Here is a 26846-nt window from a genome sequence, read left to right on the forward strand (position 1 = left end):
TCTTGTGTAGTCAGGGTGGAGATGCTATCTTCCATGACAGTCGTCCTATTTTCCTGGCAACTTCTGAAGGCTTTCGGCTACCTATCCAAATAATTTTCCCATTAGGGTGGTTGGATTTGGGAGCCTTTCTATTTTAATGTACTGTACAGCAAAACAATTTAACCCAGCTCAGCAGCGCTGTCCCGTAGCCACTGATGTTCCAAACAATCTTCAGGAAAACCATTCCTGAGCCCGCCCTCCCCCCCCAAACAAGCCGCTAGTGTCTGCTCATTTGAGCACCCAGAGAATTCCCTCTGTTAGGAAAACAGCGACTCAATCCGCCACCGAAACTTGAATGCACGCAGCAAGCGCAAGATCTGAAAGTAAAGCGTGCTGAGACCCAGATGTGCACTGTAGAAAGATAGCCCGAGTTCAAACTTAAGGAGTTGAAATGTGGACTGAGTGGACTAACCAGATCCCTGGTCAAGGGTTTGCCTCGGGACCTTGCTTCCGTGCTTGTAATGTTTGTGCTTAATAGGTTTGGGAGAATTGGGGCAGAAGCCTCACCACACTTAAGTCAGTAATGAACTCACAAAACATTTAGGGTATAAGCTGAAAATAAGAGTGTAAAACAGTCTAAGTCCCCGAGAGCTTCCATGCAAGAAGTGGAGCTCAGTCTGGTCCCTCAGTCACAGCCAGTGGAGACAGGAGTCAAGGGACACACATGAATGCTTCACATGAGGAACCTTCTAATCTTACCTCAGTCGCTATCAGCACATTGAGGGCTAAGGAAGGCCTAAGAGGAGATTTATTGGGAGGGGCGGGGGATAAAACATTCTGCAAACTGGGAAGTAACCCTGCAGAGAATACAGAGTTGTTCTCAAGTACAGAGGGGGAGGTCTGCTTTTCAGTTAAACATGGGGAGGGGGATGAGGAGAGTGGACGAAGCTTGCCCGTTCAGTCACAAGATAGGTGCCGTCATTAGCGATTCTATTTTCAACTATCATCTTCTTTGAACATCTTGGCCCAACCTTCCTGACCTCCATCCTTAAGATTTGCTAAGAGCGGCTTGGGGCAAGCGCTGGTTCAAGGAGATAAGGGAGCCAAGGTCTCCCGTTCCACGCAGCCAGCTGCCCAAAGCCCATATGGACATGATAGGGATCAAGTCGAGATTTAATTCTCAGGAATGTAGGAGCAGACGCTTGGAACAAAATGGAGCTTCCATTCAGCTCTCCTGTCGGACATTTTATTGTGCCCGAAAACACAGGCAACCCCCCAAGAGCCCCACTGCCTCGTAGTCGATTCTGACCGGGCCTCATCTTTTTCTATCTGGTGGGCTCAAACCGCTGACCTTTCTGTCACCATAACGCGTGACCCCCTTTCTTATTATGTCCCATGTCTGCTTTAGGTTTGCCAGCACAAAATGCACCTTCCAAGCCGGCCCGCCCCGCGTTGCATTTGAGAGCCTTGCAGGTCGGCATGCAGTAAGCGGTCCATGCATGCTCGCGGCCTGAATGGAGGAGCGGGCCGAGAACGTTCCTTCCCTCTCGGGCCCGGCCAGGGCGCTTCCCCAAGGAAGCGGCGGCTCCCTGCGCACGCGTAGACTCGGAAGGTTGGGGTTCCCCGCCCCCCTTCCCCCGCCCGCCCGCCCGGGCCCCGCTGCTCGCGGCGAGCCTCTTCTTCCTGGTCGGCCCCGAGCGGAGCCGAGCCGGGCCGAGCCGGGCGGCGGAGTCCGCCACATTCCCACAATCCCGGGCGGCCGCGCCCCGGCTCCCGGCGGCGCGTCCCCCTTCCCACGTCGGCGCAACCAAACCCGCGGGCGCCCCCGCCCGGCCTGGCCCCGCCTCCCGCCGGCGCGAAGCCCCGCCCCCGGGCGCCGCTAGTCCCGCCCCACGGTGGGCGCGCGGGCCGCCGCCCCCTGCCATTGGCCGCGCCGGCCGCCCGTCTGCGCGCTGTTTTCCCAGGCGTTAGGTTGTCCGGCGCTGTCGCTCGGTCGCGGCGGCTGCGGGTGGCGGCGGCGGCAGGGGCGCGGGCGCGGGCGCGGGCTGAGGGGCGCCGGCGGAGCGCGCGGTGAGCCGGGACGCGGCAGCTCGCAGGCAGCCACCGAGGCGGGACCGCGCCGACCCGGGCTCCGTGGGCCAAGCGGGCAGCGGTCGAGGCGGCTCCGGCCGGGAGCCGGGCCGGGGGGCGGCGGCGGCGGCGGCGGGGGTGGCCGGCGGCGGCCGGGGCCGGGACGATGACTCTGGAGTCCATGATGGCGTGTTGCCTGAGCGATGAGGTGAAGGAGTCGAAGCGGATCAACGCCGAGATTGAGAAGCAGCTGCGGCGGGACAAGCGCGACGCCCGGCGCGAGCTCAAGCTGCTGCTGCTCGGTGAGTGGGGCGGCCGGCCTGTCTGCACGCCGCCGCCGCCGCCTCCGGGCGCCCCCAGGCCCCCAGGCAGCCGGCCCCTGGTGGGGGGCGCGCCTCGCTCCTGGCAGCCCGCAGCCCCCCCCCCACCGGCCGAGGGCACCCCCACTTCCAGGTTGCATGCATCCCTGGATGCGCCTCCACCTCCGGGTACCCCCAAGCCAAGGAACAACCTGTCCCTGGCTGAGTGTGCCCCACCTGAGGGCACCCCCACCTCCAGGCAGCCTGCCTTGGGCCCGGTGTACCCCCACTTCCGGGTGCCACCAAAGCAATAGGCAGCTTACCCCCTCTGCCCAGGAGACACCCTCAGAATCCCCCTGTTCAGACGGACCCCCAGGACACCGGGGTCAGCCCTGCCTTTGTTGGCTATGGTGTGCCCCCTATACTGCTTGGGGCTAGCCTGCCTCCTGGTCAATGCAGACCCTAAAACCCTGGTTAGCCCTGCTCGGCTGCCAGGGGTGTACCCCAGAATCTCACTGTCTAGATGGATCCCCAGAACACCTGGGTCAGCCAAGCTTCTGCTGGCCAGGTAACACCCCTCAGCCTTCTGGAGTGAGCTCTGTTTCTGCTGGTGAGGTTGTGCCCTCAAGCCCCTCTTGGGCCAGGTTGCCTCAGCTGGTCAGGAGTGTACCCCTCAAACCTTGCCTCCTCCCACATGACTGGCTCACTGAGTACCACCCCCACCCCAACCCCCTCAGGATCCTATGTAGACTCTTCTCACCAGCAGGTGTCCTGATCCCTGTTCACAGGGGGACAGGGGTGTGCCCCCCTGTCCCCCTCCAGACTACTGTGCCTTTGAGTCCACTACCTTCAGGGCCATTTCCTTGCCCTCAGAAAACTGCCTCCTCTTCTTGGGGACTCTCCTGTTTGGAGGTTGGGCTGCGATCTGAAGGTACCCATGGAGCCAATGCATCTGCCTACCTGTACCCTCAACCCCCTTTCTGGAAGCTTTGTGGGGACTTAGGTACCCTTCCCCCATTCCATGTCCCCTCTGGTGGGGGCCCTCCTGCTGCAGTGGGGGGTGCTATGGAGATTTGTGTCGGGACTCACCTGTTGCAGGTAGTGAGCGGGGCCAGCTGCCTCCCAAGCGTTGTCACCCCAAATAAGAGCTGTGGAAGGACTTCCCTCCAAGTCGGAGGCGGGCAGGGAAGGTGGTTTATACAACAGAAGCCCTCTCCCGCCCTCCCGCCAGGGCCTGTTTTCACTCTGGGAAGAGGGGACACTTGGTAATGGCGCCTGCTGCTCTGACTGGGGGTGGGGGTGCCCCCGAAGGGCACTTGGCGGTCCTCGGTTTGAGGTGAACTCGGGTCCGGGAAGGTGCCAGGTCTTGGCGGAGAGTGTTGGTGTACCGTTACCCTCCTGGCCCTGGGCTGGAGGGGAGAGGGGCCGCCATTGCGGTGGTTGGACTCATCTCCAACCCACGGTGACAGAGCAGAACCACCTCATGGAGTCTTCTAGATGAGCCCCTGTAAGGAATGGTGTGATTTCTAACCTGTCGGTATCTGCCGGACGGTTCAACCCAGAACTCGGCATTTGAACGGTGGCCTACGTTTGGCAGGCGCCGCAGAAGAAAGGCCTGGCAGTCTGTTTCTCGAACGACTGCCACACTCCAACTCTGACTCGTCACTGCCATCGAGTCCACACTGACCCACAGGACCCGGAAGAGCTGCCCCCGTGGGCTGCTGCGACTGTAACCCTCTCTGGGAGTGGAGAGAAAATCCCAGGAACGCTTCCACCCCGGGTGGCAGGGGCCCCTCAGAGTCGAGGGCTTCCAACCACCAGTCTTTCCGGGGCGGTTTGCCAGGCCTTTCTCCTGAAGAGTCTGGGTGGGTTTTAGCTGCCAGCCTTTTGTGCTACTCAGGGGGACAAGTAAGGCATACATCTGTGCCCACAAGCAGGCAGCGGGCTGTGGGGTTGGAGGGCTTCCTGGAGGAGGAGGTACCTTGGGCTTAGTCCCTTGAGGGTTAATTCCTGCAGAACCTGTGACCCCTCTCACCCCATACCTTCACATCTGAGCAACATCCAGATGCAGGTCTGAGGATCCCTTGCTGGGAAGCTTCTAAGGCCCCAGGGGTGGGGCTGGAGGTCACAGGGGAAGGGTTAGAATTTGATCCCTGACTGGTGGTGGTGGTGGTGCAGGGGCTCGCCCCGCTCCCCCAGGGTGAATTTTCAGGAAGCAGTCTGCCAAGTCTTTCTCCTGAGCCACCTGTGGGTGGGCTGGAACCTCCAACCTCCCAGTGGGCTGCTGAGCAAGCAGGGCACATTTGCTGTTCGCAGCACCTGCCTCCAGGGCCTTGTTCCTCTCTCCCAGGCAGCCAGCCGGGGACGAATGTTGTCCCGTTTTGCAGGGGCCCCTCGAGGGTCTGGCTGAGGCTGGCCCAGCAGGGTGGTGGGGGGAGCCGTGGGTGGCTGTGTTCCTGTCTCCGGCGGCTGGGGGACCAGCACTGAGCTGGAGCGGGAGCCAGGCCTGGCTTTTTCCTGGAATTCTTCCCTCCCCCTCCCCTGCCTGCCAGCTCCGCAGTTTCCGGCTCCTGGAGCCCAAGGAGGGGAGAGTCCTGGGTTGGCACCAGGCTCCACACCCTCAGAGCCTGCATGGCTCCTGCTTGGACTGCTGGGTGGGAGCTGGGGTTACCCCTGGGTGCACGGTCGTGGCCCCCACCCCCAGGAGCCAGGAAGCTGGCTGCTCTGGCTGTAAGGAGCCCTGGTGGCACTGTCTTAGGTAAGTGCTTGGCTGCTCACCACAAGGTCGATGGTTCAAACCCACCAGTAGCTCCGGGAGAGAAAGGAGGCTCACTGCTCCCCTAAGGACAGCCTTGGAAACCCTAGAGTTGGAATCAACTTGGGGGCAGTGTGTCTGCTGGGGGCTTGTTAAAGCCTCCTGTCCTTCCATCCCACCATCTCTACATTGTTGTCCACCCCCCCACCCACCCCCACCCCCGCCCTCTGCCCCAACTCCTTGTGATCTTGCATGCAATGGGATGGGGCTGTCTGCCTGGCAGGCAGTGGAGGGTGATCCCCAGAGGGTTTTTTTCATGGGCTGGTTTTGGGAAGTCAGTCACCAGGCCATTCTTCCTACTCCATCTTAGTCCGGAAGCTTTTCTGAATCTGCTGAGCAGCCTCGCAACTTGCCGGCCTCCACGATGGGCAGGTGGTGGCTGCCTGTGAGGTGCAGTGACTGAGAATCGACCCACGCCTGGCTAATGGATGTCACCCCTGCCCCATGAGGGTGTCAGTTTATCTGGTTGTTATCTCTTTTCCTATTAGGCTGTGGGGCCCAGAGGGCAGCCCGGCAGTCTGTGAATGTCACTTTCGTGGTAGTGGCAGAGTGGGGGTCCTGGCAAGGCTAGAGGCATATTCTGTCCTCGTCTTCGAGAACTGCCCCTACCGCTCCTGAAACTTCCCTCATAGCTCCTGCAGCCTGGACTTCTTGCACAATCCCTTTCCTCCCCCCACCTCGTGCCCCCATATTTCCGACCCCCACCCTGCGGACCCTGGTCCACAGCCTTCTCTGGGGTGTTGAACAGTGCCCCTGGCTTCCACTCACTTTACCGATAGCACCCTCCTCCCCCAGTGGAAGGGCATCGGAAGAGGGAAGGGCCCTGAATGAGATGGACAGACACCTTGGCTGCCTCAGTGGGCTCAAGCACGGGGATAGTGGTGAGGACAGATGTCGCAGGTCTGGGCAGTGTTTCTTCTGTGGTGCAGAGGGTGGCAGACGGCTCAGTGGCACCCAACAGCCACAGCCCCCAGTCATGACACCCGCCAGTGCCCCCACAGCCCCCGGATTAGGGGCTTCCACTGACCCTGAGAGGCTCTGCAGCTGGAGTTCCATCACCAGACCTCATAGCATCCTGGGATGCGGCCCACCTGGAAATCTGCACACTGAGTGAGGGGGGGGGGTGTCCCAGGGGCTGAGAGTCCCTAGGTTGACACCATCCGACCCAGGATGGTGTTACTCCAGAGGATGGGGCTGGGGAGAGGGGAGCAGGAACCAACTCAGTTTTCTGGATAATTAAGGCGGGATCTCCTGTCAGCACTTCTAACTTGGGGCTGGCTGCTTCTCTGGAGTGAGGGGCACCCCTAGTGAGAGCAAGTGGTAACTCATTGCACGGCATCGCAGGGTCCCGGAGTGTCACTGTGAAGTCCCATGTGTGCTGGGACTGGGCTGGGCGGCCGCTCCTCACTGGGTCTCCTGCGCTCCCGTGACCCATCTAGTGGAAACGGCTTGCACGTTCCTTCTCGGACAGGCTTCCTCTGCCCACCACAGGTTCCGGAGTTAGCAGGCCTTACTGTCTGCCAGGAGCCTGGGTGGAGTGGGCGGTTTGAGGTTACAGTGCTGGTTTGAACTGCCTCGGGGTATTGAGGAAGAAAGACCTGGCCGCCACCTTTAAAAAAGAAAGAAAAAAGCCATCCTAGAAATCCCAGGGGTACAGTTCCACCCGGGAGGTGACGGCGAACAGCATGCGTGTAATTCCTGTCCACGTCCTTGTTTATTTTCCCGTCTGAGCCAGTGGGGGCTGAGAGATGCACTGTGCAGGGTCATGGGCGGTAGTCGCCCAGCCATCTGACCCTTCTGCCTTTGCATGGGCCTGGCTATCCTCTCCGATTTTATAAGGAAGGTGTCTGGGGGGCGGGGCCAGGGTTCCTGGGTGGTCTGCGCTGTCAGTCACCCTGGACGCCTCAGTTCCCTTTGTCTTGTTAGATCTGCAGTTTGAACTTCAGATCCCCGGTCTCAGTGGCCCTGAGCACGGCCAAGCAGAGCGACTCCGGGATTTCTAAATAAAGCTCGGTGGTTAGTTCTGGAGGCTTCCTGTCCGGCCCCGAGGGCCCGGACCAGGCACGGGATCCATCCGTGCAGGGTGTGGCCAGTCAGAGACGGGAAGGGTGGACCCTGCACTCTGGAGGGGCTTGGTGAGGCCATCAGTGCCCTCAGAGTCCCTTATGTCATGTCCCCCGAGGGCCTGCCCAAGGGGTGGTGGTGGTGGTGGTGGTGGTGTCAGCCTCGTGTCCCCACCTCGGTCTGCAAGCCCAGGCCCAGGAAGTCCAGTGACTCACCCAGGCTGCCTCCTTTTCGGCCTCACTTTATTGATGGTTTCACATGAAGGGGCTGCCTCCGTGGGCTGGGCGCCCAGCGCAGTGGAAACATGTAAGCCGACCGGAAGGCTTGGGTGCAGCACGGACCCCAGGAAGCTGCGTGTACTCGGCAACCAGACCAAACCAAACCAAACCTGTTGCCCAAGTCAGTTCCGCCTCCCGTGTGGCTGAGGGAAACTGCCCCTGCCCCTGCCCCTGCCCCTGCCCCGTGGGGCTTTCTGGACAGCCATCTTTCCGGGAGTAGTTTGCCAGGCCTTTCATCTGCCGCACACCACTGGGTGGGTTTGCACCACCGATCTTGCGGTTAGCCCCCAAAGGGGGGGTGGTGTGTGTGTGTGTGTGTGTGTGTGTCCGCTCGCATGCACATGTGTATGCACATGTGCAGGAAGCTCAGGACTGAGTGCCAGCCCAGCCTGGCCTCCTCCCACCTCCCAGGTGCGTGGTTCAGGCTCCAGGGGCCTCCAGGGGCCTCCAGGGGCCAGTGCCCTGCTTGCCTCTCCAGTGGCCATCACCGTGGTTGGCGGGGAGGAAGTGTTCCTCGACCATCAGTTTCACTTTCTCCTGTTTGTGGTGGGGCTGCCTGGCGGCCTGCTGGCGGCCCTGGGGAGCTGGGGATTGGAGCAGGCTGAGGCCTGAGAGCCGGCCTGGCATGGTCTGTGTGGGTTAGGCTGCGAGGCCCAGCCCACCCCACACCCCTGGCCCCAGGACAGAGGGAGAAAGGGGCAGCCGCGGGCTCAGGAAGCGTGCACGCCTGTCCCATCATTAAGTTGGCTAAAACCCATGCTCCTTCCTCAACCTGGACCCTCCACCTGGTGGGCCACTGGTTGGGGTTGGGGGTGGAGTCTGTTTGCATATACTGTAAAGGGGGGGGCAGGGGCAGTGTTGACAGAGACCCGGATGTGGTACACTGGAGAACATGTTCGGTTGCTAACGGGAAGGTCGGAGGTTCGAGCTCACGCAGAGGTGCCTCAGAGAACATCCTGGTGATAACCTCCTACCGCCACCCCACCAGCCAGCCACACAGAGTCTGAGTGTTCTCCACAGCAGCTGGGGTTTGCTTTGGATTTTGTACTCCGAGATGCCCCTCCCCACCACACCACACCTTAGTACCTTAGGGGTAAAATCTTGTGGGTGAGGTTATGGGTGCAGGTGGTAGGTGGTTCTGCAGAAGATCAGAGGCTACAGCTGTGCCTTGCCTCAGTTTCCCTATCTGCCAAGCAGAAGGCAGAGAGAAATTGGTGATGGTGGTGTGAATATTTGGTTAGCATGTTGTAAGCCGCTGCCACTGCTGCCCCTTCCTCTCAAGTTTCTTGGCAGGAAGCAAAGCACAGGGGACCCCCCCACTATGACCTGCCCCTCAGGCCACCTTCAGCAGGGCATTCCTGGGCTTATTCTGGCTGGTCTTGCTCTGGGCAGGGGTGCCTCGGGCACTGCAGGGTGTTGAACAGCAGCCCGGGGGCTCCACCCACTCTGTGCCTGTAGCACCCCCTTCCCCAGTCATGATACCCACACATGTCCTCTGGGGGCAGAATGAGCCCCGTGTGAGGCCCCAACCCTAGTACCTGCCTCCTGGGCCTCTGGCTTTCGTGTTAGCAGAGAAACAGCTGTGTCACTGGCTGCTGTCACCAGGTCTCGGGTCCATGGCAGACGGCTGAGACCTCCAGAGGGGCTTGTTACCCTTGGGTCCCCACGTCCAGCTTCCAGCAGCTCCTAGCTCCGGGGATGTGCCAGGATCCCCTGAAAAGATGGGGTGCTGAGAGATTCCTGTTTCTCAGCATTGGACATTTTAGCGGGGTCCTGCCCTCCAGCATACTCGGGAGCCCCGAGCTGGCAGGCAGTGGTGGGCTGCCCTCCCGGCCTCGCTGCTGGCTCAGGATTGATGCTTTTCATGCTTCCCTCTGCGCTGTGGCTTTTCCCGTCTGTCAGATGGAAATAGAGATCTCTGGTGCTGTAGTGGATTGGTTATGCCTTGGGCTGCTACCGCCAAGACCAGCAGTTCAAAACCCTCAGCCGCTCCGTAGAAGGACAGAAGGACGGGGCTTTCTATCCCATAGAGAGCTAACAGCTCTGCCCTGCCCTCCAGGGTCACTGTGAGTGGGAATTACACCCCATGGCAGTGAGGTGCTGCACTGAGATAGAAATGTCTTAGGGCCATTGTGAAAATTCACTCTGTGTATGTGTGTGTGTGTGTGTGTGTGTGTGTGTGTGTGTGTGTGTGTGTGTGTGTGTGTGTGGTGTGTATGTTAAGGGGGACCATCATCTGCCGTTACTCTTTTTGAGTTTTTCTCTTTGATTGTTGAGAAGATACACATTAGAATGCACTCCCAAAACAGTTTTGATGTGAACAACCTCATGGCATTGAGGGGCGCCTTACTCAACTGTGCAGCCATCCTCACCCACTGGAGCCTCCCTGTCCCCACCCCTCTCATCCAACCTTTCGAGAGAATTCTTCATTGAAGTCGGGGGTGGGGTGGGGGTGGGGAACAAACAAAAAACACCTTTGATTTTTGGTGGATAAAACCCACCTTCCCTTCCCCCCTTCCTAGACACACTGATCTCTGGCCTGTGGGCATTCTTGCCCTGTCAGCCCCTCCTCCATGTTGCTCTCGGGTGTTCCACCCTCAGTGCTCTCACCCACCCCCCGAACTTTCTCCCCGGTGCTGCCTGGTGGCCTTGGTCTGTTACCTATTCTTGAGGGTCTTTGGGAAGTAGCACGGTACCCTCGGGTGTGACCCTATTTACCCTTGGGGCCTACATTGTTACTTAGTGTAAACGGGACTTGGGGGCCAGTGGGGAGAGTTTTGATTCAAAGTTTGAAGAGGCGTGAGTGGGGGGGTCTGGGTGCATGTGTGTGTTAGGGTTAGGGTCCTTTGAGTGTGGATTCCTTAAGAATGTGAAGTTCTGGTCCATAGCGCTCTCCATTTTTATCACCACTCAGCTGTTGCGATCCTGGCCGGGACATTTAGTGGAAGCCAAGCACCATTGAGTGAGTGTCTTCTGATTTCTGCGTGACTCATGAAGAGCTCTCTAAAAGAACCCAGTGCTCAAAGCAGACATTGCGTCCTAAGTAAGCTGAAGTGTTGTTTGGTGAGGAGCCCCAGTGGCAGTGGGATCACACTTTGGACTGCTAACCACAAGGTCGGCAGTTCAAAACCACCAACTGCTCTTCAGGAGCAAGATGGGGCTTTCTACTCCCACAAAGCGCTATGGTCTTGGAAACTCAGGGAGGCAGTTAGTTCTACCCTGTCCTATCGGGTCACTATGAGCCTGAATGAACTCACTGACTGCGAGTTTGGAGTCTGTGTGGTGGGCTGCGTAGAGGGCTAGCGGGAAAAGGGAAGGAACCCCACCTGCACCCCTTGACAAGATGGATGGACGGAGTGGCTGCAGCATCGGACTCCAGGACAGCAGTGACTGAGGATGACGCAGGACCAGGCAGTGCTTCGTTGTGTTGTACATGGGGTCATTGTGTGCTGGAACCGGCCTGCCAGTCCCTAACAACCACAGGGTGGTTGGGATCAAAGACGACTGTGCTCTCTGAGGCTTGAGATATCCCGGTGCAGTTGTTTTGGGGGTTCATCCAGCACCGCTGTCTCCAGAAAGCCTGGATTCCACATGAGTCTGAACTTCTGTTTCCTCCCCCTCTTTTGATCAGGATTCTGCTACAGCAGCGGTTCTCAGCCTTCCCAATGCTGTGACCCTTTCATGCAGGTCCTCATGTGGTGGTGACCCCCCCAAACCATAAAACTATTGTCGTTGCTACTTCATCACGGTCATGTTGCTGTGATGAATCAGGCGAGCTCTGTGAAGGGACGTCCAATCCCCAAAGGGTCGCGACCCCCAGGTCGAGAACCACAGTGCTGCTGCATTTTCAATCAAAACCTTCAGCAGTGGGAACTGGGCCCTGCCCAGTTTGGGTCTGGGGACCAAGGAAGTCAGCGTCACCCGAATTATGGCTAGTCCTTGTGATGTCCACACCTGTGGGTGGCATGCCCTCTCCACTCACAGGACGACAGAGCTTGGGCTCTTAAGGGATCATAGTAAGTCAGACCCAACTTGATGATAGGGATTTTTACTTTTTTTGAGTTGCAATTAAGAAAATAAAAGAGAGAGAGAGAGAGGTGTGTGTGTGTGTGTGTGTGTGTGTGTGTGTGTGTGTGTGCGTGTTAATGTTCTACGTTGGGTCGCCAAAGATGGCCTCAGAGAAAGTGACGTTTGTGCTGAAACCTGAATACCAGAGGAGAAGGCTGTCTTTTTAAAGCTAAGAGGAAAGTGATCTTAGGGGGAGGAGGTGGGGGGGGGTGACCGGTCTGTCGTGCAAAGGCCCTGGGGCGAGGCAGGACTGGGCCAGGCCAGTTGAAGGAACCTTTGAGAACGAGGAGCGAGGCGGAGGGGACTGGGCAGGAGGGAGGAGCCCCTAAGGCTGTGAGCGAGGAGGGGCGGGCCAGGACCCAGGTGCTCACTGGCGCCCTATGGCAGCTGGGGGGAGAACCCTGGCTTTTGACCCAAGAGAGTCGCTGTAGATGGCAGGCTGAGCCCGACTCGGACTCCCCCAGGCCTCTCCCGTGTTCCATGGGGCATGACCCGCGTACAGTGGATGGGGTCCTTTAAAAACAGGTGGTGGGCGACTGACCCCGCCCCCCAGTGTCCGGCAAAGGCTGCAGTTCCCACCTCCTCATGGGTCACAGCGGGTGGGCGTGGCCGGCCTGGAGGCAAGATTGTGGCTGCACCCCAAGGCCCTGCCATCCCGCACCCCAGAGACTTTGCCTCTAGCGCAATGATAAGATCTGCCTCCGCCCACGCTGGCACCCTTGGGGTTGAGGTCCAAACTGTGGCCCCCTGGTGTCCGCATTGTAGTTCAGTCTGACGGGCCCTGCTGTGTGACTGCCAGCCGCTGGGCAACCTCTCTGCTGGGCAGGGTCCTCGCCTGCTCCCCGGGCGTCCCGTGGCACTGAGTTCAGCGAGGGGGGTGCGGGGTGCGTGTGCGCCGCTAGCCGCCCGCCTAGCTGGACCGGGCTTGCTCGGGCAGAGGGCGTGGCGCTGCCTTGCCGCCCGGCTCGCCAGAGCCCCGCCTGTCATGTGAACTCGCTGACACAGTGAGCCTTCCCTTCCCTTCCCTGGCGGTGGCGGACCTCGGGGCCCTGCTTCCAGAAGCTAGACCTGTAGGCAACACTCCCCCGCGCCTGCACACTCCTGCACACAGGTGCACACAGACAAGCACGCCGGCAGGCACCCACCTGTGCAACAGCATGATCAGGTGCGCGCGCCCGCGCACGCGTGAGGCCTACGCATACACGTGATCCCACCAGTCTGGCGCTCAGGCCCGTTTTCACTGGCGCTGACCCATGACCATCAATGGCTGCAAGGCTCTCGGAGGCTTGGCTAGGCCCGCGGGGCTACTGGGGCTGTCCCCTGTTATATGGCCCTCCGCCATCACTAAACACAGCCTGGACCCCAAGTTTGGGCACCGAGGTCCCCCATCCCCTTGGCGAGCAGCTGACACCTAGCTGCACCTCCTTTGCAAACCTACCCAGCTCCATTCGGTGCTACCCCATCCCCCACTATCCCTTATGCACTCCCCCTTTGCTCAGCCCCGCCCTGTCTTCACCTTCCGCTCCTCTGCCCCGCCCGCTTTGTGCTGTGCCACCTTCCCCACCCATCTGCCCCGCCCTCTTGCCCGAGCTCCTAATTTTTAGTATGCCCTTCTGTACCGCCCCATCCCGCCCCACCCGACCTTTTGCCCTGCCTTGCCTCCACCTCTGCTGCCTGCAGTCCTCCGCCCACACCTCTGCTCCGCCCACCCTGCTCTTCATCACCCCCACACCCCGCTCCTTTGCCACACCCTCCATCCTGTCTGCCCTCTGCTCCGCCCACCCTGCTCTTCATCACCCCCCACACCCCGCCCCTTTGCCACACCCTCAGTCTGCCCTATGCTCCGCCCACCCTGCTCTTGCCCAGTCTAGCCAGCCTTCACTCCGTGGTCCCGCCTTCTGTACCCTTCCTTCCTGACCCACCTCAACCTGCTCTTGCATCTCGGCCCTGCCTTCCTCACCGCTCCTCATTTCACCCCTCTGCACTGCCCACTCCCGCCTGCCCTGACTTCACTCCAGTGCCCGCAACCCTACCCCTTCCTCCTTAACCAGGTCTTCCCCCCTTCTCACCCCTGCCATGTTTCACCTTGACCCCAGCAGGCGCCTCACCTGTCTGCTCCGCCCCCCCCCCCATGCCTACTCAGGCTCCTTTCTGTACTTCCTCACTTGCTTTCACCCCTCAGCCCTATCTCTCTCCCGACTCCCCAATCTCTGCCTGAAGGCCTCGCCTCCCCACCCACCCACCCTCTCCCACCCAACAGGGAAGCAAACAGCACCAAAGGAGCTTTCCCAGCCAAGGAAAGTTAGATGGACACGGGGTGGGGGCTTCAAAGAGCTGGTCCGGAGAATCGAATGACAAGATAAAACCTTGTCCTCGTACTATAGTCTATGAAACACACACCCACATTATGAAAACGTTTGAAACCACCAAAGGAAACCCGCACCCTGCTGTGGGAGAAATGGTGCCTGTGAGCCAGATCCGCACAGTGGCACAGCACTTGTACCTGCGGCTCATCCGGAAGTGAAACAGCGAAGCACAGTGCGCTAGCCTTGGCTGCCCACCTGCCGAGTCTCAGACCCTGGTGAGTAGTCAAGGCCTGGACATGGCCGAGGTGGTCTCACTGGCCCTGCCTTCCTCTCCTGCAAGTCTGGTCCCACCCCGCACTGAGACTTGCTCTTGGCTCCTCTGCCCGCTGCCTGCATAGGCCACCTAGCTGGCAGCTGGCCAGACCATAGGGAAGCTGACCCGGGGCTGGGGTCCTGGGGCCAGATGGGATGGGACTGGCCCTTGGCCTGTGCCAGCTGTCCTTGTGCCCAGAGCAGTGTGGAGTTGGAGAGGAGCCACCATGACATTGGCCTCTCAGTTGGAGACCATTCATTCAGAAACTCCTTGGTCCCCTTCTGCTACGTGCTGGTTTGAGGTATAAGACCCGGGAGCCAGATTCTTCCTCTGGAGACGGGGTGTGTATGTGTGTGATGTGTAAGTAGGGGGTCCACCGACATGGCTGTGCTGAAAGCGGGGCTGGGAGGCTTCTGAAAGTGTGTTGATGAGGGTTTCTGGAGGCTGTGTGTGTGTGTGTGTGTGTGTGTGTGTGTGTGTCTGTCGGGGGCGGTACAGTATATGCTGAAAAGTGGCTTCTGGAGCCAGCCAGTTCCCAGTGGGCCAGGGCGAGAATCCCAGGCCTGAGACGGGTGCACAACATGCTGCACGAGGAGTCTGCTACCTACCTAGCCTAGGGCGCCGTGTTCAGGGAGGTGCTGGGCCAGGTCTGCAGGCACAGCTGGGACCTGGGCACCAAACCCAGGCTGCAGCAGCTGCCACTCCCGCAGAGCCCCAGCCAACTGGGTCTGGCCTTACTTCCAGTGGCCGAATCCCAGGCATTGCCTTTTTGGAGTCCGCTCTGCCTCATGAGCCCGTTCAGGGACAGCACTGTCCTGAGGGACATGCCACGTGGCCTTGTTCCTGGGGACTTGCTGCCTTAACTAACACCACAGTTGGATACTGTTAATGAAAGGGAAATTACAGTCTCCTGGTGGCCTACTCCTGGGCATAGCTCAAGGGAAGATATATTTGTTTCCCTGTCCATCAGGCCCCATTTCTGGCGCAGGGTGACCCCACGCACAAGAAATACTCTCCGGGCCTGCACCCTCCCATAGTCTGCTGGGGTCCAGCCTGTTGTGATGCCCAAGGTTCTCATTGGCTGATTTTCAGTTGTCCATCGCCAGGCCTTTCTGCCTCGCTGTAGGGTGGAGGCTTCACTGTAACCCTTTCGGCAGACTGGCAGCACACCAGCCTCACGTACAGACAGCGGTAGCTGTGTGTGAGGTGCATTGGCGGGAAGGGAACCTGGTTTCATCAGCCATTAAGCCGACACTGCCCTCCTCCGGCTCTGAGCAGTGCCTGCGCGTGCGGGTCACCCTCCCTCATTCCACCCTCCCCATTGTGTGCCCTCGTGAATATAGCTGACCCCATCTGTAGGTACTGTGGTTCAGACCCAGCTGCTCCTCCCACAGGGCTGCCCTGACCACTTCTGGGGGGTTGGGAGAGCGGCGTTTGTGGGTTAAGGCTCCTCTGATCTTACCTGACAGGTGTGTCCCCTCTTCCACTTAGGATGCTCCCAGAGTCCCAAGTCTTTCCCAGGGCAAAGAGGGTTGTCCAGCTCCCTACCAGCCCACTTGCTGGGCCTCCCCCGCTCTGCCTTGCCCCGCCCCTGGAGCTACAGGGAACCCAGGCTGGAGCAGAGGGAGGGTCAATTGGGACTTAGACCCCCCCCCTCCCACCCAAGCACCACACCACCACCTTGGGGCTCATCTCAGTCGTGCTTTCCTGGGGTTGTGGGGTGGCCCGGTGCCTGTGCCCACTGCATCCTGGTGGAAACGTGAAGCACCTTGATTCCTGTGGCCTCACATCTGAGCGACGCCTGTCTACGGCCAGTAGGGCCTTCTCAGATACGCACAGGAAGTGGCTGGGGCATTAGGGAGACCCTGCAGCATGTAGTCCTGTTTTAGGCTCGTCCAGATGGTTCCCGGAAGAGCTGCCACACTTGGCGCCAAGGGGGCGAGGGTCTGACTCAGTCCAGTGCATGCACACACACCCTCCCCCAGCCCACCACCCCAAGTGTCAGAACTCCACCACACTCTTAAGTATTCTGTTAGAGAGCCGGGCCTTTCTTCTGAGGTGCCTCTGGTGGGTTTGTACTGCCATGGTGGATCCGTGGTGAGGCCTGGGTCTTCAAGCCGGTGGGGGTGGAGTTAACTGGGAAAGGGGAGGCGGGTCCTTCGGGAAGAGAGTTGAACTTGCAGCTGCAACTGTGCATGTTGGGCCCAAGTGGCCAGCCGCCAGGTCTCGTGGGGTCTGCGGCTGGCATGCCAGTACAGGGAAGCCTCAGTCTTTGGTGGCACCATGGCAGGAGCGGGGAGAGGTCTGCGCTCCTGCCCGCCGATGATTAACCTGACCCTGCAGCGCCCGCGCCTGCGTGGAGCACGGTTCCTGCCTAGCACTTCCTGTTTGGGCTCAGAGAAGCTGTGCGCCAGAGAAGATAGCAGAGTGTCTTCGTGGGCACCTTGGAGACACGATGGCACTTGGGGCTGCGTGCCATTCTCCTCCCCCACAAATGTATGCTCCCAGCCCCGTAAGGCTCCTCTTTGACCCTTCGAAACCCATACAGAGTGCTCACAGAGCCCGAGACCCCAGCCACACTCTCAACACACGTCCCGCGGGCCCCTCCCTGCCGCGTGCCCAGACTGCCAGGACAGTGCTTGGCCTGGGTGATTTCCAGTGTGCTCTCTGGCGCCTGGATCTCTGTGCCCCGCGGAGCATCGAGGGGCAGCACAGGGACTCCTGTCTTCACTCGGTGCCGTCCAGTCGGTTCCAACTTGTAGTGAGCCGGTGTGCACCTGAACAAAACACCACCAGGTCAGGTGCCTTCCTCACCACGAGCCGAGTCCATCTCCTGGAGCGCCCTCCTCACTTTGTATGACGCTCTCCTTCACCTCGCAGACTGCGGGGGCAGTATCTTCTCGGTGTAGCCTGTTGACTGATTAGATCAGGCCCACCTATGCTGTGCTGGGCGTTCTGCTTCACTTGAGCCGTGTTGGGGTTTGCACTGCAAGTTTCCTGATGCTGAGGAGCCAGGCACGACCTCGTCTCTGGCCACCCCCACCCCAGGCAGGTTGCTGGGAGAGGTCGGAGCTGACGCTGACGAGGCAGGCCCTGTGCTTCTGGGCTAAGTGTTTGGCAAACACTGCTCTTGGTGCCTCTCGGCCAGCGTTTCGTCAGGTGTGAAATGGGCGCAGGTGGGAGGAGAGCAGAGATAAGAGTGTTGCAAAGTGGGCAGCTGCTGTCCGGATGCACCAGAAGCTCTTCGCCCACCCGCCTTGGCCAGGCCAAGGGCCAGTATACCTTCCTTCCGGGGACCAAGGGGTTCTGGGAGGCGGCCGATAAGCAGGCTTTGGCCCCGCCCCTCTTAGCGCCTTGCTTGAGGAACACTCTCACCTCTGTGTGCCTCTGTTTCCCCACCTGCACGATTCCATGGGCTGCCTGGGGGCGCCCCGCGCCTGCGCATTGTAGAGGCACCTGGCGCGCCCTAGGCCAGTGTCAGTGTGCCCTGTATCAGCACCCAGAGATGGAGTCTTGGCCATAGGGGTTCTCTGCAGCCTTGGGCAGGTCGAGGGGCTCCCCGATCCACCCCTCGGCCCTGCCCTCATCCCTCCCCCACCCCCTTGCAGGCACTGGAGAGAGCGGGAAAAGCACGTTCATCAAGCAGATGCGGATCATCCACGGGGCTGGCTACTCGGAGGAGGACAAGCGGGGCTTCACCAAGCTCGTCTACCAGAACATCTTCACGGCCATGCAGGCCATGATCCGGGCCATGGAGACCCTGAAGATCCTATACAAATGCGACCAGAACAAGGTGAGCTGCCAGCTCCCCGTGGCCGGCCCAACGTCTACCCAAGGCCCTGCTCGGGTGGCATGAACAGGGGCGGGAGCGTGGAGGCCCCAGGCCCCGGCAGAGGGCAGCTCCTGAAACCGATGGGTTCTCTCTCTCTCCCTCTGCCTCCTCCTGCCATCGATGGAGTAATGGTAGCTGGCCAAGTGGTTGGGGAGTACATTTCTGTCCAAAGATGGTTTAAATGAACCCAGAAGGCCTCTAAGCTCATGCTCAATGGGACTCCCGGGGCAGCCCACAAGATAGCTTTGTGGCCTTGGGTGGTCCCGTGAGCAGGTGACCAGGTACCTGTTGGGGCCCAGATCCCCCAAGGCGCCTCAAGCAGGGGCAGACCCGACTCTCCACTGCGTTTCTTTGAAATTTTTCTTCTGAGTTAGCTGAAACCTGGCAGAGCTTCAATGATTCACACGCATCCTGACTCCACTCCTCCATCAGCAATTCCTCCCCGTGTCCCATCACTTAGCCCGTTTCCTCCCAAGCTGCTCCTCTCTCTCCCAATCTCTGTCCTTGGGCTAATGCTGCCCTTCTGGTTTTGAAGAGTTGATTGCTCTCACACGGGGGTGACTAGGCAAACTCATAACGACCCTGTAGGACAGGGCAGAACACATCCCGTGAGTTTCTGAGACAGTGAGTGAGGGTACAGGAGTAGAAAGGCTCTTCTTTCAAAGGGGCTGCAGGTGCTTTTGAATCGCTGACTTTGTGGGTTGCAGTCCAGCATGTAACCCGGAGCCTTCGGGGCTCCAGTCCAGGACCTTCTGGCGTTGGTCACTTACAGAGCAGGTGGAAGGGTCATGAAGACTGATGTTCATGATTAGACTCACTGTTTCCCCGCATCCTTGAGTTTTTGTCAAGTTTGTTTCCTCTGGACTGCGAGCGATGCAGAATTGCACGTAGATGGCTGCTCACAAGCCGCCAAGCGCCCAGGCGCTCCTCACTGAAGCCCTTGTGGACTGACTGTGTTATGCCAATTGACCTCGGCGTCTCCCACGACTACGGTCCTGAGCCCCAGGCCCTGAGACTCACTCCCCGCAGTGCATTTGGTGATGCCTCAGTGGTTCCCATAGCATCGTCCCTGTCTGCTCCGTGGCCACACGCGTGGTGGGTAGCTTTACAGCAGAAGTGAGCACTTGTGTACAAGTGTTCTCTGTCACACCGGCCTCTTACCTGTACTCCCTCTACCCGCCCCCCCCCCCCCATTCAGCCATCCACCAGCGCAGCGTTGGTGTGAGGTGTCACGGGGTCCGTTCTGACTCACAGCAGTAAGACAACACACTGCCCAGTCCGCCACCCGCCCCACGCGTCGTGCTTGAACCCGTTGGTGCCATCACTGTGTCGACCCAGCTTGTCGAGGACCTTCCACTTCTTCATTGCCCCTCGACGTCCCCCGGCCGGCACCCTTTTCCAGAGTCTGCCAGGCACAGTCGCACACTTGTTGCCTCTAAGGACCGCTCTGGCCCTACTTCCAAGACAGACGCTTGTTCTTTCTTCAGTCTGCGGCACTTTCAGTAAGAGTCTCCCAACACCCTAACTGGAATGCGCCAATCCTCTGTCAGTCCTCTGTAGTCAGTGTCCAGCTTTCACATGCATATGAGGCCATTGAAAAGACTGTGGCTGGGGTCAGGCGCACCTTAGTCCTCAAAGGAACATCCTGAGCTTTTCAACACTTAAAAGCGTATTGAGAGTGTTGACCCCTGGGGCCTTTAACCCGAGCTCCCTGCCATGACTGCCATGGCCTCTGTCTTGGATGGACGGCTAGTGTCCCTGAAGTTTCCCACTTCCTCCCTGGTTGTCCGTTCCTTTTTGCCATCTCTCCTGTCCCTTCTTGCTCTTTGGGCTGTGTTTGGGGGGGGTCAGTGGCTCTGAGGAGTCTTTGGGCTGTGTTTGGGGGGGGTCAGTGGCTCTGAGGAGTCTTTGAGCTGTGTTTGGGGGGGGTCAGTGGCTCTGAGGAGCATGTTCCTATGGGTGTGCTTGTTGGCTCTCTAGGCATGTCTGTCATTCAGCTGAAGGGTGTTCGCGCGTGTGTGTATGTGTGTGTGTGACTCAGTTTCGGATCAAAGGGCCACAGTCTCAGAGGCTGCACCAGTCTCTCCAGACCAGGAAGTCTGGTCTTTTTTGGAGTTTGCTCTGTGTTTCCCGCTCTTCTGCCTTCTGTGGGGATTCTGATGAGAGCAGTAGCCGGCCACCATCTGGTTCTTCTGGTCTCCGGCTAGTGCGGGGCCGGGGGTAACACAGCCCATTCATCCGCTGGACTCATTGTGGCCCTGAGCCTTTGACCTTTGGTCTTCTTTGGCACAGACTGGAAGAAAGCAACTGCTGTACCTTAGATGGCCGGGCCGGTCGTTTTATCGGCCCGCTGTTGCGCGCCCTGTTGGCTTGTTGTCTCTGCCTTGTCGGCAGGCTTTCCTGCTGTGGTTGGGCGCCTCCGTGTCCGTTCCGACTCATACCGACCCCTGCACGCCAGAGGACGAAACACAACACGGTCCTGTGCCATCCTCACAGTTGTCCCTGTGCCTGGGCGCATCGATGCAGCCACGGTGCCCGTCCATCTCGTTGAGGGCCTTCCTCTTTTTCTGCTGCCCCTCCACTTGACCAAGCATGATGCCCTGCTCCAGGGACGGGCTTCTCCTGACGATACACCCCAAGTATGTAAGACGATGACGTCTTTGCCATCCTGGCCTCCAAGGAGCACTCTGGCCTTACTTCTTCCAAGACAGATTGGTTTGCCCTTTGAGCTGTCGGTGGCACTTTGAATATCCTCCTCCAGCACCTCGGGGATCTACCTGCCTCTTCCTGGTGAATATTCACAGGAAGCCTGAGCTCTGGGGCTGGAGAGATGCTGCCTGGTTGAGCTAATCCCTCGATGGGGCCCCAGCTTGCCAGGCCCCTGCATTGAGCTCACAACCCCCTGTCCCCCCCACAGGCCAATGCCCTTCTGATCCGGGAGGTGGACGTGGAGAAGGTGACGACATTCGAGCACCAGTACGTCAATGCCATCAAGATGCTGTGGGAGGACCCTGGGATCCAGGAGTGTTACGACCGGAGACGCGAGTACCAGCTCTCTGACTCTGCCAAGTAGTAAGTGCCAACCCGCCTGGCCTGGCAGAACCTTCCCAGAACTTTCCAGAAGTCCCGAGTGCCCCTTGCCCCTTCAACACCTCACTCCAGTTTTGCAAAGCTCCCCACTGCTCCGACAGGGTCTGGTTCTCTGAGGAGCAGGATGGAAGTTTCTGGGCACAGGCCCTGGGAGCGAGCTTGCTCCCATGCACCCCTGACAGGCATTCTAGAACATTCCAGTACATTTTGGTCTGTTGTTTCCCCATTCACCCATCTTCCACCCCTAAACGACGGCCTGTGTTCCAGCTACCTGACAGACGTGGACCGCATCGCCACCCTGGGCTACCTGCCCACCCAGCAGGATGTGCTGCGAGTCCGAGTGCCCACCACCGGCATCATTGAATACCCCTTTGACCTGGAGAACATCATCTTCAGGTATTGGGGCAAGAAGGGGCGCTCATCCCCCCGCCTCTCCGACACCTGTGGGGGACCTGACAGGACTGCACATGTCTCATAGTGACCCGAGCCCGATGGCCATAGAGACAGGTGCTGAGGGACCTGGGAGCTCCCGGCTACCTTCAGGGATTGGCACCTGGCGGAGCCCTGGGAGATGAAATGGGGGCTCCTGCATTAGCCTGGGCATGGGGCATGAGGAGGAGCCACTCTGGTATGCCCAACGCAGCTGTGTGCTGCAAGACAGCAGAGTAGGGACCTACAATTGAGGATTGGAGCCAGGGCAGGCGGTTGGGGTGAGGACCTCCACTCCCAGTTGCCCTCCCTCTGGGTGCTGCCCTGTCACCCGCTTGGAGTCTGGTTAGGCTGCCAGAGCAGAAATGGCCGTCTTTCCGTCTGAGGCCCAAACCCAGGTGGGGCTTCCGTATGCTCAGTTCTCTCTGAGGCTCCTTCCTTGCCCTGCGGCTGCTGTGATGTCCCTGTGTCTTTCCTGGCTCACAGACCTCCCTCAGAAGATCAGGCCCCCTCCTGCTCTAAGGTGCCCTCGAGGTCACCTGACCGAGCACATTTTCAGAGACCGGGCTCTAAACGGGTTGACCCGGCGTGCCCCCGGCTAGGACTCCGGCCGAGGTTGTGGGCAGCCCGCACTTCAGGAGGGGGAGGACCTCACGGCTGCATGGGCTTGTGAGAGGCAGTTCCTGTAGGTGGACTGGGGGGGGGGCAGGGGGAGAGCGGAGGCTGGCCGCCACCACCTGCTCAGGGCCCTGGTGCTGTCCACAGGATGGTGGACGTAGGCGGGCAGCGGTCAGAGCGGCGGAAATGGATCCACTGCTTCGAGAACGTGACGTCTATCATGTTCCTGGTGGCCCTGAGCGAGTACGACCAGGTCCTGGTGGAGTCCGACAACGAGGTGGGTGTCCCCCCTTGGGCCTCCCTGGTGTAGGTGGTGGAGGGGGGAGGCCGCGGCGGAACCAAGGACAGACCTCCAGGCTGGCAGAGGAGTGGTGGTGGGTGGGTGTTGGGGGTTGGTGGTGGTGGGTGTGTGTTGTGGGGGGAAGGGGGTGTCACAGAGGAGTGAGGCCCTGCCCTCCCTGCCGCCCACCAGAACCGCATGGAGGAGAGCAAGGCTTTGTTCCGGACCATCATCACCTACCCGTGGTTCCAGAACTCCTCCGTCATTCTCTTCCTCAACAAGAAGGACTTGCTGGAGGACAAGATCCTTTACTCCCACCTCGTGGACTACTTCCCCGAGTTTGACGGTGAGCCCCGGCCCAGGCTGACACCCGACTCCTAGCTCAGGGGCTTTGTCAGGCAGCCCGGGGCTTTACCTGGTCCCAGAGCCTAGTCTTCTTGTGGCAGGGGTAGGGGCAGGGGCGGGGGTGGCCTTTCTGGTGGGCGCCCTCGTGCGCACTCCTGCGTGACGGTCCAGGTAATGGGTGGCTGCACAGCCACAGTCACGTCACACCCAGGTCTTGAGGGAACAGCTCTGAGCAGGGGTTGGGTGCCCCCACCTATGGCCACCAGAGTACAGGGCTAAGGATGGAGCCTCTAGGACCATCGCCTGCCTGGGGTCCCAACTGAAGGGCACACACAGTGTGGGTGACCCCCCCCCTAAGGGTCCCGCCCAGCCCCTCACTGCCTCTGTTCTAGGGTCGCTGCCAGAGAGCTGGGGGATGGGTCTGTTCTCTGAGAGTTGCCCTATTTATTAGTGTGTTCTGGGGGGTGTCCCATGTCCAGAGCTCCATCAAAGGGGTCCTGTAAGTGTTTAAGTGGGTGCACAGTGCCTGGCCTTCACGGGCCCTCAGAGGGGCACCAGGGGGCCTGACCAGCGCCTGTCCTCATGAGGCTTCATGTCCCCCTCCCCATAATACAGGAGTGACAGGCCTTGGGCATGTGAGGGCACACACGTGCATGTGTGTTTGTGTCCATGGGTATGAAGGGTGGGCATGAGCAGGTGTGGGGCAGTGGCACTGCCCACCTGGGGCAGCAGGACCAGGGGCCTGGTGCTGGCGCTTGACCTCTGCACTGGGGCAGCTGCTCAGCACATCCAGCAGGGGAAGCCGCTGGAGACCGAGGGGGAGCAACCTGCGCAGCTGGGCTGGGGGTGAGGGTGGTGCACAGCAAAGTGGGGAGCGGCCCCCTGGGGTCCCTTGGTGGGGGCGCTGCGCAGACCTAACCCGCTCTCCTGTCGTGGTGCCCAGGCCCCCAGCGGGATGCCCAGGCCGCCCGGGAGTTCATCCTCAAGATGTTCGTGGACCTGAACCCCGACAGTGACAAGATCATCTACTCGCACTTCACCTGCGCCACCGACACGGAGAACATCCGCTTCGTGTTCGCCGCCGTCAAGGACACCATCCTGCAACTCAACCTGAAGGAGTACAACCTGGTGTGAGCCGCCTCCCCCCACCGCGAGCCCAGCCCTCCGCGGCTGTGGCCACGGCCACGGCCGGTGGCCTCTGTCCGCACACTTCCGCACCTTCTCACCCGCCCGGCCTCAGCCGGGAAGCTCTGGTTTTTTTGTTTGTTTTTGTTCTTTCTTTTTTTTTTTTTTTTAAGAAACAATGAAACACGAGGACTGGCCACACGCAGGCGCCCCCAGACCTCACCCTGGCCACCCCTTTCAGCCAAACGGGGGTTTGGAGGGGGGAGGCGGTATGGGTGCCACCTGGGTCCCCACCCGTCCTGTCTTGCCGGCCACCATGTCTCTCTATTTCTGATCCCCCTCCCCCCATCTTCCTCTCAGTTCTAGAAGGTCTGGAGCCCGGGCCGACTGTGATTTTCCGGTTTTGTTAAGTTATTGCGTCCTATGCATCTTCAGGGGCTGCTGCTCCGCTCCCTGGACTCCAAGAAGAGGGGGTGGGCAGCGCCCCCAGCTGTCCACCCTGGGAAGTGCCTGACCTTTTTTTTTTGAGGCAAAACAAGGAGACCTGGCTTTGTGGGTCCAAGCGACACCCCTTCCCTTCCCTGTGTCCCCTGTGGAGATGCCACTGAGGCCCCCCTCCCCGCTGAGACCCTGAGGCTTCTCTGAATTGTGTTTCCGGTGCCAAAACATGGCCGGTTTGGAGCACCCCAAATTGAGGGCCAGCCGGGCCCAGGGAGCAGGATGGGGAGAGGTCGCGAGTCGAGGGTTTGAGGTAGGGGGGGTTTGGGGGAGGAGGATCACTCAGCCCCAGGAGGCCACGGGCGTCATGGCATTTGTGTTTTTAAATTTCTTTTCACCCAGTGGGATGAGTGACAGGGTGGGGTGCGGTGGGGACTTTTTCGAATATTCTCAGGTCTGTCCCCAAGTGGCAGAGAGAGTGTGCGCCCTAGAGACCCACTTCCGAGTCTTGCGCGAGGCTGCCAGCCGAAGCAGTTCAGCAGACCCCCGGGCCCCCGCAGGGCGCGCCCCCCACCCCACACAGGCACTCTGTGCAGCATGGCCCTAGGTCTACTTCCCCGCCCACATCCAGGGCCTGGCGGAGCCCACCGGCAACTCTCCCAGTGACTGAAGGCAGGCAGACACCCCACGCGAGGGGCTTTTCCAGTTTTCTGGGTGGGGTCCCCGATCGTTGCCCGGATGTAGACCTATCGCCACAGTGCCCCCTTGGCCCTGCTTGTCGTTTTGCACATCTGTCACTGGGCTGGTGAACTGTCAGCGATGCCCACACTCTCCGCCCCCCCTTCCCGGGCAGAACTACAGGAGAGACTAGCCAAAGGGCAGTGGTCTGGGCCCGGCCCCCTTGCTTCTGCCCAGAAGCCCCTTGCTGGTGTCCAGTGTGTGCCCTGCCAAAGGTGCACTGTGCCGCTCCCAGCTCAGCCATCCCATGAGTCACTGCTGGTAGTGGACCTGCGGGGGACCTGGGGTCCCCAGGAGCCACACCTCCATGTCTTAGCATTTTCAGAAGGTGGATTTTGGTGGGTGGAGGGGGGGTCACCCCCGCAGCAGGTGACAGTGTTAACCATTGGGAAGGGGAGGGGTGCACGTGCAGCCAGCCAAACATTCCAGAGCTGGGCGGGGCCCGGGGGGCGGAGCCACCGCACAGGAACGCAGTTTCCTTGCAGAACCAGAGTGGAGGTAGGGCCAAGCCCCGTCACCCCTCCACTTGGCCCCGCCCCCTCACCCCCACGCCAATGATGGGGGGTGGGGATGGGAGGGGTGGCAAGGGGCATGGGACTGTGGCCTCCAGCAGTGGCCAGCGAGGCCCCGGACTCCGCCCGCCGCCTGAGTTTTTGCTGTACTTGTGACCAATTTATTTCCTTAGCCGCCGCGTCCCGTGCCACACACCTACGGTCCCAAACCAGGCGCAGCTGCCAACAGCAGGGGAGCCTGGCGCCCTGGCCTCCACCCACGGCCCTGCCCCCCAGTGTCATTGTGCCAATGCCCCCTCTCCCTCGTCCTGCGGTGAGCTCTAGACTCACAAGTGCCAACGGGGCGGGCGCGCCGCCCCCACAGACACACCCGGTCCCCTCCCCCCACCACACTTGTACACTACACAGCGCCGGCCGAAGACAACCCGGACCTTAACCTATTTAAGAGAAGACTACGAAGCGCAGCGCCGTTTTTAAGCCTTTTGTCATTTCAAGTGCATGTATTGTGTGGGGCGGGGCGGGCGGGCGGGCGGGAGGAGTCTGGGCGGCCAGCCTTGGCCCCAGCGGGCGGGCGACGGGTTTTGCTCACGGTGTTGGGGCCCTGACCTCCCAAGTCCAGAAACCCTGATGGAAAGGGACTTTTCATATATCTTTCTCCTGAAATGAACTCTGTTTTAAATTGGAATAAATTTTGTTCCTAAATGCGGTGGCCTTGTTTCTTGTCGCTGGTCAGTGGCTCCTGGGGACCGGGCGGGGGTCCTGAGCCCCGCGGGTGATCCCTGGCATTGTGCCTTTTGGAGGCAGGGGACCCCGACAGCCACTCTGTCCCCGACGCCCTGGCGGAGGACACGCCCCCTCCGCCCCCACCCGGTCCTGCTCGTCTGGAGTTTGACTGGTTCGCGCACTAGGTGCTTGCTGGCCAGGGGCGACCTCTTGCTCCCTGTGTGAACACAAGGGCTGGGCTGGGTGCTGATGGCGATTTTCCGTGGGCCATTCTGGAAAGGCCAGGCGGCCCCCGGGAGGGACTCCTGCTTTGAGGAAGTTGGGAACCCAGACGGGCCTGACTCCGGTGCTCACGGGCGCCTTCCGGCCGCCAAGCAAACAGGTGGAAGGGTGCGGACCAAGCTGGGGACTGAGGGACTGCACTGGACCAGGCGGGCCATGGTAGGTCTGGACCAAGTAGAGGCAGAGGCTGAAGTCGGATTCAGGATCCAGGGGTGCTGGGGAGGGTGCCCCAGGTCGCAACT

The 26846-nt window shown here is 60.1% G+C and overlaps 1 protein-coding gene across 1 annotated transcript; it reads left to right on the forward strand.

The window, feature by feature from the left end:
- The first annotated feature begins 2166 nt into the window (after positions 1 to 2166).
- Positions 2167 to 26301, forward strand: GNA11 (G protein subunit alpha 11). Its single transcript, XM_075544957.1, has 7 exons — positions 2167 to 2351; positions 17801 to 17985; positions 20942 to 21096; positions 21382 to 21510; positions 22309 to 22438; positions 22634 to 22787; positions 23730 to 26301. The coding sequence occupies exons 1-7, from the start codon at positions 2216 to 2218 to the stop codon at positions 23918 to 23920; spliced, it is 1080 nt and encodes a 359-aa protein (XP_075401072.1). The 5' UTR covers positions 2167 to 2215; the 3' UTR covers positions 23921 to 26301.
- Positions 26302 to 26846: the final 545 nt, after the last annotated feature.

The sequence above is a fragment of the Tenrec ecaudatus genome, chromosome 1 (assembly GCF_050624435.1).
Source record: "Tenrec ecaudatus isolate mTenEca1 chromosome 1, mTenEca1.hap1, whole genome shotgun sequence".
Classification (NCBI taxonomy): domain Eukaryota; kingdom Metazoa; phylum Chordata; class Mammalia; order Afrosoricida; family Tenrecidae; genus Tenrec; species Tenrec ecaudatus.

Bases quoted from the DNA above. Each gene is read 5' to 3' on its own strand.
- GNA11 (XM_075544957.1), top strand. From the start codon at position 2,216: ATGACTCTGGAGTCCATGATGGCGTGTTGCCTGAGCGATGAGGTGAAG. The intron at 2,352-17,800 runs GTGAGTGGGGCG...ACCCCCTTGCAG, and splicing joins GCTCAAGCTGCTGCTGCTCG to GCACTGGAGAGAGCGGGAAA. The intron at 22,439-22,633 runs GTGGGTGTCCCC...GCCGCCCACCAG, and splicing joins TGGTGGAGTCCGACAACGAG to AACCGCATGGAGGAGAGCAA.